An 11132-nucleotide genomic window follows, 5' to 3' on the forward strand; every position below is an offset into this window, starting at 1 on the left:
CTTGCAATCCCTCAGCGTTTTACAAGAATATCCTCCAACCGCTCAATTAAAAATAGGCTCTGTTGGTATCAGATCAGCACAGTGTCCGATCCTAGCCAGACGAACGTCTGTAGAAAAGTAGATCAAATGCCTGAGAGTAAGGCAAGGATTAGTTTGCAGGGTAGAAATGGCTGTTTTGCTTCGAGTCACTGACAGCTGAAAAAAACAAAATAGAAAATGCACTATTTGTGAAAGCATCATATTCAGCCATATCCTCCACTGCAGTATAACCATGCGAACAGTGACATAACTTCATGAGGACATTTATTTATTTTTTTCACAATTTCATGGAAACCTCTCAAAATTGTTGCAGGTTCAGCAGCAATTAAAACATACAACTGCAAGGCGGCCATATAGGGCACATATTCATATTATATTGGCATTGTGTAATGGTTCAGACAAGGAATTACAGAAGGAACACGTTGCATACATACTTCAAATTGAAAATGAAAAAGAAAATGGTTTAGAAGTTGTTTTGTGGGGCTTGACCATCCCTATGGAAGACCAAATCTCCATGCTACACCACTGACTTCCAACTGAGAATGCCAAGGAGAAAAGTACTGGTTAGCATGCTAAAAGTTACATTTAATTCGGTAGGGTGTTTCTCTGTAATGGTAGCAAAAATCAAAAATCTGTTCAGTCATTTTTGTGCAGCCTAGTCCAACAATCATCTGAGGCAATTTTCAGTGAGAATTGGACAAAAGTAGTGTAGCAGTGAAAAAGACAAAAATAATAATAATTACAGCATGTTCCAAAATGGCAGGCAATTATCAGAAGAAAAAAAGTTTCTTTGTTTCTAGACAAAAACGTTTCAAATGTATAAACACTAGAACATTTTTAAGTATTAAACTATTAAATTAGTAGTGGTGCTATTGGATTTGTTCTGAAGACCCCAAAGTTGGTCAAGGGACCAACCCCAATTATCATTTTCCCCATGTACGGTTGATAGGCTTGCCATAGACTACCACCTAGAAAAATAATAACAAAACTAACAGATCAGGGCTCTTCAACTCCAGTCCTCCAGGCCAGATTCTCCAAGGCTAATCTAAGCATGGTCTATATTCTAGACCTTCAAAGTGGAGTCTTGGCAGTGCCCTGTACCCAGCTCAGAGTTCTATTAAAACCACTGATTTGCTCTCTCATTCTGCCGTCCTGTCACCATGGAAGGTCAGAGAGGGTATTTCCACAGATCGAGCCGGAAAGATGAGATGTATGCCGTTTTTTTCAAAGATGCAGAGGAAGCTGCCAGCAGCTTGAGGCTTGATCCAATCATTGCAGGTCATCAGACAATACTTTTACTCCAGGTTGTACAAATGGCAAGCTGACTGAGATAAGGTTTAGAGTCCATTTTAATGAAACATGGAGTATAGCACTTCCCTACAACGGCAAAAGGTCAGAGCAGCAACATATACTGGGGAGATGTTGCCCTTAAAAAGGTGCTATGGTAAGGTGTATTTAAAGGAGGACAGGAATGAGTTATGTTTGCTGCTTCCATGCGGTTAGCTTCTTTTCAGCACAGCGCGTTCAGTGCAGCACAAAACCCGAGGTCAGTGAGTGACAGTGCTGCAAGGCCTAGACAATAAGTCTTGTTTAATAATAACATGGCATAGATGTTTCAGAGAACTCTCTGGGTTTTCAAAACTCTGGCTGAAAATGTTCGATATAATGGAGGACAAGATCCGAACACTGACAACGCTACATTCAGTCTCTCACACAGAGAGGCGGGTTCTATCTCGCGGTCTACTGGAAGTAATCCATCTTGAAGCACGCCATTGTAAACACCGTGATTACATCCATTCATTCGCATTCACTTCTAAGGAAAGACATGCATCATACAGGGAAACGGTCATGATCCATCGCTCTGTAACATACGCCCATGCAAACGCTTATACACGCTTGTACCCAATCACCAGGAGCTCCCTGTTCACCCAATAGCAAGTTGTTAGCTCACCAGCACCCAGTGCAGGCAATTAGAAGGAAAGCTGGAGGACAACGTCCCAGAATCCCTCTCTCTCTGGAGCTAGAGCAATTTAATTGAGACTGAATCTCAGGGACTAGCCCACTTCTCAGAGACGGTCAGCAAATACGAGCAGGGTCCCAGCGCTCCAACACCAGCACCAGGCAATCAGCCGCAGCGAGGAGAGAAAATACACTCTATTTGTGGGGGGGAGTGTGCTTGTGCAACTATGACTTTGCATGTATAAGTTAAAGTGCTAGTTCACAATACTGTAATCACCTGCTCTGCCGTTCCAAACCTGTTTGAATTTCTGTCTCCTGTGAATCACAAAAGATATTGAAGACTGTTTTTATCCTAAATATGGACAAAAAACGGAGACATTTTTCAGAAAATCTTGTGTCCCACAGAAGAAAGACAATCGTACATGACATGAGGGTGAGTAAATGAAAAATGCGTACATTTTTGGGTGAACTATCCCTTTATATCTGGGATTTTTTCCTGCCTAAACAAACTATCCAGTAGCTGGGTTTCCATCAAAACGTGAAGCAAATCTTTGCAAAAAAAGTTCGCAAAAAAAAAATTAGGTGTGTTTCCATCAAGATGACATCATCGAATGACAGTGGTATTGGTAACCTAGCAGCGGAAACAGATGATTAGTCACATGGGTTTAATGTTCGCTACATCAGAATTTATTCGGCAAATGCGTTTCCATCTCCCATTATTCGCATTAACTCTTTTTCACACAAGTCAAAAAGCTGCAAATACTAGACAGTTACAAGCTGGTGAGTTTGATCAAGGTTTGAGCAAAACTCTGCAGGAATTTGGACCTTAAGGACCAGAGTTGAGAACCCTTGCCTTATAGTGTGCACACTTGCTTTGATCTTCATGATTTGGAAATGCATCCGAGTGGAACAACAGGTGTGTGTGTTGGGAGAACATCCAGTGTTATTCCTGTGCAGATTGGCCAGAGCTGACCCCTGGGACAGACTGGTGCCATCTGACCAGCTGGCGAGAGAACGCCACTAACAGGGCCCATCTTCCCATCAAATGCTCTTTCCTGCCGTTCCCTCCCTTTCATTTTCCCTCATCCCTCCCTGCCGCTCATCACATCGACGCTAATGATACATGCTGGGTAATTAAAGTTTAAATTAAGTTGAGCATTTGCATGGCATTCTGGCTTGAAGATTGGCATGCTCCTTGAGAAGCCATATCGTGGCGAAAAAAGAGAAAAGAAAGCTAGATCTCTCGAAACAAAAGACGAAGACAGATCTAACAGCTGTGGTCCACTTAGCGGAGTGTTTTCAATACTTCCCGAACAACGGCAGCGAGGCAAAAATGAAAGGAGAATGCCTTTGCTTTCCCACAAGTTTGATGTACTTAGGTCGCAGCACGAAATCCTAAGTTATGCATCTATTGCAGATCAGCAACCCAATTTATTTAGCTCTGGGAGAACGCTGTGCTTTCTCTGAAAAGGCCAGCATAAATCTCAGCCTGCTTTTACAGTCCTACCCTTATTTGTCACTGCTTTTCTGTTTTATCCCTTTCTTGTGTTCTCCAGTGTGCTGAAGCCAATCTCAGATTCTCTCTGTAAGACTCAGTGTTTTAGAAATATTCTCCAATTCTCAGACACAATAACACACGAGCCGGTTGTTAAATAAGGCGGTCAAGCTCTGCATGTTACGAAATCATCTGGTAGCACATGGCACTAACTACGCCAAGGTCATTGCTTTGGTTCTAAAACACGCATAATGACAAAATGTATACTCTGAATGCACAATCAGAAAAGTAAAGACAAAACAACCTCGTGTGCAGAATAAGATTCACAAAACAAGACATTCAATTAATTCGACTGTACTGATTCAAATTGCAGTAAACTTTTTTGCACTTTTTTGGCTGCTAGTGAACTTAGTATTACAATAGCACTCTGATGTAATTTTGATGAAATCCTCCTTTTTTTGGTGAGGCAGAGTTTTGAAGGCAACCTGCCAGACATATCAGAAGGTTTGGAAGGTTTTCAACTGTCATATCAAACCTATGAAAGTGCATTGAGTCATATTGTGAACGTCTTGGATTTAATGATTGGTTTATATTTGCGATTCTGCCTCATATTTCTATTTGATTCCTTCTCTTCTAATGGCATGCTCACCTTGTGCAGTTTTTCATGCATAAAGGAGATTAATTTTCAACTCGTATTCACTGCATTCAAAATTTTATGGAGTGCTAGAATCCAGAAAATTGATATGCAAATATTCAAGGTTCCGATTCCCTGATTTGCCAATCTGTTTCACTGAAAGAGCTCAATCTGCAAGCAAGGAGTTACTTCTAAGGAAAGTAAATCAGGGCAGGCAGGTAGGCCTACTGACAGACATTCCACTTGTGCGCTGACGAATAATTGAGGCGTTCCATATTCATCACTGCCCCAGAGACACAATTAGATCTCTTATCTCAATGTTTGTGTTCCTACAAACACATTAGCACCTTTTTTCCATGGGAGCGACAAAAAAATAAAAAAAAATCCACTCTTTACACTCTTGAAGTCTTAAGGACCATGCAGCTATTGAACGCCTCATTGAACCTTATGGAGAAGATTAAGAAGAAATGCAGCTACTACAAGCGCAGTAAATTAAACTGATCACGCAGATAGATTACTAGAAATGTGCTATAAAGGTCAATGAAATATTGATGATAGGAAATAGCTATATTAAGGCTCATGCTGGGAAAATTTGCAGGCTCTATTATTGGTTAGTGCTTCAGCAAAGCATCACTTTTATTATTATTATTCGTCAAACGTATTATTCTTTCACCCAAAACCTAAGCGCATAACTCATTGTGCAACGAAAATGAACGATAGCTTACTGAGTAGAGGTGATCTATGACTTTTATCAAGGATTGGATGTACGATGTATGCCTGGCTGGTGACAACGGCCAGAAAAATTCCCTTAGGCAGACATAAGGGCAGAGGGTTTATATGTCCATATCAAAATGTCATAGAAACTTAGGGAACTAGAGAATCACCCAAGCTTCATACAAACCAGTCAGTTTACATTTTAGCAACCAAATAGCAATATTCCCTAACAAAATCTCTACTTGGGACACCTTCCATATCACAACACCAAAATATCATAAAAACATGGAGATGTGTCATTGATTCATGTCACCTTACAGAGGCACATTAAGAAAATAGTTGTATAAATCATTCTAACATCCAGATGTATTTCATAACCACTACTTAAATGGATGCAACGCACATCACCTTGCACACCACCTTGCTCAACAGACGCTTGATTTTTTTATTTATTTAGGTGTCCTACAAGAAGGGTCATCGTGCATTTTAAACTCATGCTGATGTAAAACAGGAAATAGAAAAACAAGTTATCAACTCTTCATGGAATAACGTATACTCGAAAAGGAAAGATTCATTGCCAACCTGAAACGACACTCTCAGCCTTTCATTGTCAGTCCACATGATCCAATCTAACTGTAATTTATCACATACTGTATCATCTAAAGCACTTGTACACTAACAAATAACTGAGCTGCTCCATATTCAGCTCTGCCCCAGAGACACAATTAGATGTCTTTTCTCAATGTTTGTGCTCCCAAAACACATTAACAGTTTTTTTTTTTTTTTTTTTTTTTTATGGGAGCAATGCAAAAGCTTATGTTTTATGCTCTTGAAGTCATAAGCACTAAGCAGTCATTGAACAGAACAGATAAGATCTGTAGAAATGTGCCTTAAAGGTCAATGAAATATTGATGAAGGAAAATAGCTGTAACATCGATCATGCTGAGAAAACGTAAATATAGGAGTCCCAGTCTGTATTGTGGTAAGAAATCTTCCTATAGTAATGAAAACATGATGATCTCGTGCCATAAATTAAGAAACGGGGAGAAGAAAGACAAACTTGTACTACCTAAGGACATAATGCGTTGCCAACCTAATGTAAAACACTCTCAGTCTGTCGTTGACGCTGTGAATTCTACAAACTGATAGTAATTGATCACATATGATCTAAGACAGTCACTGATCTGACAGACTGCTCCATGCGTTTCTTTTTATGCGCTGACATTCCAAGTTGTCCGATCTGCCTTACCTTTCCCAGCCAGGATGCCGCACTGCCCGGAAAGCACCAGGAAAAGCATCGCTGTTATCACGCACATCTTCATGATGAGCCCAACACTTCGAACAGAATGCGATGACCTAATTCTTCCTCTGTTAATCTAAAAAAACACACAACTCTCTCGCTTGATCTGTCCTTGAGCGACGGTGAACTGAAGTCTCGCTAGTGAACTCCCAGCAGCGCGAGACGCGGTCCGAGCGCACGAGGTAACGCGGTCTGTGTGTCTGCGCGTTGCGCGAGTTAAACCCCAAGGATCAGGCTGCTACGTCACTCCTCGAGCAATTAATCTTGACCTATGATAAGGCATTTATTCAAGCCCTGTTTGAATACCATGCTGGTGAATTTTATATTTTGATGCTTTAAATGTGATATTAGAAACTGGCTTACATTTGTGCTTATTGGTCGTTTTAAAATGAGTTTTCAATATTGAATTTTGTGTGAGGCAGCACAGTGTAAACACACAGCATGATTTTATCAAAACATTCTTCTCATTTATTATTGATATGATCATTATCTTAATCCAATGACAAGACTTCTCCCAAGGTGGGTAGCTGTTGTCCTGTGCCTCCCAGGCACATTAAAAATGACTAACAATAACAAAAACAACAGTGCTGGGAATTTTTCTTGATGGCTTATATCATCATGTTTGTGCATTTCATTGGCTATGGTAAAAAGTATCTAAAACATGGTTGTAAATCAACATACAATATTAAACACTTTCAGTAGACAACAACTTTCAGTAGACAACTATATATATATATATATATATATATATATATATATATATATATATATATATATATATATATATATATATATACTGTGTGTGTGTGCGTGCGTGCGTGCGTGTGTTGTCATTCACTTTTTTTATTAGTTATGTACATTAAAGTGTTTTATGTTATGTTATATTTTATGTTTAATTAGTATTTATTACATTATTTTAGTGTTCTAATCTGTATTACCCTGATGGTGTATTGTCTTTGTGGGTAACTGTGCTCTGTCTATTAACTGTATGTTTATTAGCCATACTTAAAAAGCCATTCATTTTTTAAAGCCTTGCATTTTACCACCTGTATATGGCGTTAATCAATATATTTAAGGGGGGGGGGGGGGGGGTGAAACACTCAGTTTCAGTCAAACTCATGTTAATCTTGAGTACCTATAAAGTGGTACTGCATCCTTCATACCTCCAAAAAGTATTTAGTTTTATTATATATATAAAAGAAAGATAGGCTGTACCGAGTCTTTCCGGAAAAAAACGAGCGGCTGGAGGCGTGCTGTGTGGGCGGAGCTAAAGAATCACGAGCGCTGTTCACTGTTTACTTGCTGTGCTTACGCGCAGATAGCTAACAACACACAGACATTTGAAGCAGTTTTACTCACCGCCTGCGGTTCCAACGCACGACCGTGAACCTTTATCGTTGGGATGCTCCATCCTTAAGCATTAGACGATCTGCAAATCCGGCAAATACTTCCCTAAAGCCGAGCACAGCGCTTTGATGGGCGTACTGCTTTCGCTCTCTCGCTCTGGTCTACAGGTGCGCGCGCGCCCTTCCGGGAGAAGTGCACTTAGGACCCGTATAAGGAAATTCCGCCCCATCTGACGTCACACATGCCCATACTCGAAAAAAAACTTTACGAAACTTGTGACAAACCGGAAGGAGCATTTTTGGCACAGAAATACTCCTTCAAACGTACAACTTTATTTTTGAAACTTTGTCCATGTTTAGCATGGGAATCCAACTCTTTAACAGTGTAAAAAACTCAGTATGCATGAAACCCCCCCCCCCCCCACCCCCCCTTTAACAGCGTAGTGTACATCAAATGCCGGAAATCAAAGTTGTACAATTTTCATGCTGTTCGTTCACATTTGGAATTTAACAGAATTTCTTATGATTGTGTTACATTTTGAAAAGTCACACTGATTTGAAATGCAGTTTGTCCTTGAAAATTACCTTTCTGTGTCCTCCTATGCATTAACCATATCAAGAGGTTATGATTTAGTACACATATGGTCCATATGTGTCCTAAATCATAACTTCTTTTCTGTAAAAACTACCACTTTACATGTCGAGTGTATTCTCAAGTTGTCTGTACTCTCATGGCCTACCTAAGATTTCCCCTCAGGTGAAGTGAGGTTTGTCAGCTGCTGTGAAAAAAGAGCAAGTGTAATGTGGACTTCCCATGTGCCCAGGTTGAATGGAAAAGCTTTTAATGAGTGTTCAGCCATGAACTGAAGGTCTTCTCATTTCCACCTATACTCTCTTGAGAGCGCTACATCGGTTCAATGAAAGATATCAAAAAACAGTAAATAACACCTTCCTGTAGGCAAAGTATTAAAACATTTAAAATACTACACAAATCATGATAGAAAATAATGTGACTTTAGATACTGAGCTATAAAAAATGCAGAACACTTAATTATGAATAGATTAAGATCTGCGTTATGTTAATATGACAGGTCAAGACAATGAAATCATTTAGTAGGAGGTATTATAAATGCTTGTAAAAGTCAGTCTTTAAAAAAAAAAGGCTTCATCACAATTGAGAAAGAAAACTTTCAGAAATCCATTTAAAATTCTAACCCACAACGCATTCTTCTGCTCATTTCATTCCCAATTTTTTCTTAGTTAAATGTCAATTTCGCCAAAGCCTGCGGGAATTTCTGATAATCGTTTTAGTTGCTTGAGAAAAAAAAAATGAGCTGGTTTAAAATGCCATATTATTTCCCCAGTCTTCCTGAAACCTAATTTACCTGCACAGCTGATAGATTGGAAAAAACATTTGCGCTCATTCATTCCAATCGTTTGGCTTGTTGCATTTCAGGGGATGCATTCTGTTGAGTAAATTTGCTCTAGGTGAAAGCTTCTTCACTCTTTTATCAGCGCATCTGCAAGTCTAAACATCCCGCACAGAGCAGACATGAGAGGAAAGAGAGTTCTCTGTACGGGAAGAATCCCTGAAGCAGGTTAGCTGCCAGTGTATTATGGATGATGTACACAGTTTCGCTTAAGTTTTGCAGCGATATCCTCGGTTTCGGATTGCGATCTTTAATTACTCCACCAGCAGGATATTAATACATCAACAGAAGCAACAACATCGTATGGTCACTTGTTCAACGTTCGAAGCTTTAGAGCGAGAAGTTCTGCACCAATGGCGATGACCTATGACCTTGCAAAATTGGAGACAATAGACCTTATTCAGAGCAGCGCCATGACATGTAGGCCTACTATGAAAGCGAGGCTGTGAGGGATAAACTTACCGAAGGCCTATTTTCATAGGCATCGGCTTTAAAAGCAAAGCTCCTATCACTTATAAATTCCCACCGCTCATATTGTCTGGGTTTTTTTGTCTACTTTCTCTGAAAGATATTTTGCAGTGTTTTTCTTCAGCAGAACAATCCAAAAACACATGAAATAACAGTACAGCCCACTGAAGAGATGTATGTCTCTTCAGACCTCACAGCATTGATCTCATCCCCGTTAAAAATCAAAGATGGCGTTGCTGTGAATAAGGTCCATGGGCTAAATGTGGATATAAGTACTCGACTTCAATGAAAATACATGGTTTTTAAATTCTGAATCACTATATGCCTATATGTTCAGACTACCAATAATCCCAACTCGAACTCAACTACACTTTCTAAATATGTAATGTTGATCGTTATGTAGGCCTTCATAATATACTCAGCAATAAACAGAAAGTTGATATTGAGTAACTTATAAAAGACACAGTATCGCCAGCTATTGTGTCCCTTCTTGGCAACACCCAGTAGGGATGTTTCTATTCTGAATGTGCGAACGAATGAACAAATCTTTTGAAAAATGTGTTTTTTGAAAACACATTCAGTGTTTTTGATTGAATCGGTTGTCTGAATGAGTCAATGGTTCACTTATAAAGACAGTCGCTTGCTGGCTCCTTCTGGCATTACTATGTAACCTGCAGAGTCACTAAAAATTCGAGAACACCATCTGTTATTTTAGTACTATTTATATAGCCTGCTATTATAGTAAGCTATTTATTAATATATTAAATCAGCTTTTATTTTTACATTTACAGTTTACGTTTTAATTTATTTTAAGTTTTAGTATTTTTGTTATGTTTTTTTCTTTTATATATATACATATTTCTATACAAATTTAATTTTATATCCGTTTTACTTTTAGTCATTTTAGTTGGATAATTCAGCTTAAACCCATTTATTTCTAATATTTATTGTACTTTATTTCAATTTCAATTTTTAATAGTTTTAATAGTTTTCGTTTTAGCTAATAACAACACTTGTCTGGAATACTAAGTTTTAGTATTTTTGTTATGTTTTTTTCTTTTATATATATACATATTTCTATACAAATTTAATTTTATATCCGTTTTACTTTTAGTCATTTTAGTTGGATAATTCAGCTTAAACCCATTTATTTCTAATATTTATTGTACTTTATTTCAATTTCAATTTTTAATAGTTTTAATAGTTTTCGTTTTAGCTAATAACAACACTTGTCTGGAATGCACAAACACAGACAAGCAAAAGACAGTGAAACTTCTAGTGCCGCTAGCGCTAGACTAATCAGATGCAAAGACAGAAACTAGTTGTTGTATAAAACTCTCAATATATGTACATACATTTATATCAACATTCCAAGTCACTTGACTCTAAGGTTAAATATGCCTGTACCTGTTTTTATTATTGATATTCAATCTTTGTGTCTTATTCCCACATCTCTCTCCAGTCTCATAATATAGCTGTAATGTGTCTTAGCTGTGTCTTTTGCTATTATGGAGCTCTCTAAATAATTAATTCCAATTCTATTTAAAATCTTATGAGAGCAATCTGTTCAAATGAAGTCTGAACTCCTCTCTTGCAGGAATCACTTATTTAGGATCCACAGCGGAGGTGATGCATCATCCACAGATATTACATTTTTTATTTGCTTTATGTGTTTTTCACTGCCTCGGTTAGACTCCGAATCCATCATTTGCTCGTGGAGTCAATCTTTTCAGCACCTTGGAGAGTT

The 11132-nt window shown here is 38.4% G+C and overlaps 1 protein-coding gene across 1 annotated transcript in view; it reads right to left on the reverse strand.

Annotated features, from left to right (window-relative positions):
- Window positions 1-6354, reverse strand: part of clstn2a (calsyntenin 2a) — a 232778-nt gene extending 226424 nt beyond the window's left edge. The window contains exon 1 of the mRNA XM_081375476.1: window positions 6091-6354. Within this exon, the coding sequence (XP_081231602.1) occupies window positions 6091-6163 (73 nt within the window). The 5' untranslated portion in view covers window positions 6164-6354. The remainder of the gene's footprint in view (window positions 1-6090) is intronic.
- Window positions 6355-11132: the final 4778 nt, after the last annotated feature.

The sequence above is a fragment of the Scardinius erythrophthalmus genome, assembly GCF_964197995.2.
Source record: "Scardinius erythrophthalmus genome assembly, chromosome: 9".
In the NCBI taxonomy this organism is placed as follows: domain Eukaryota; kingdom Metazoa; phylum Chordata; class Actinopteri; order Cypriniformes; family Leuciscidae; genus Scardinius; species Scardinius erythrophthalmus.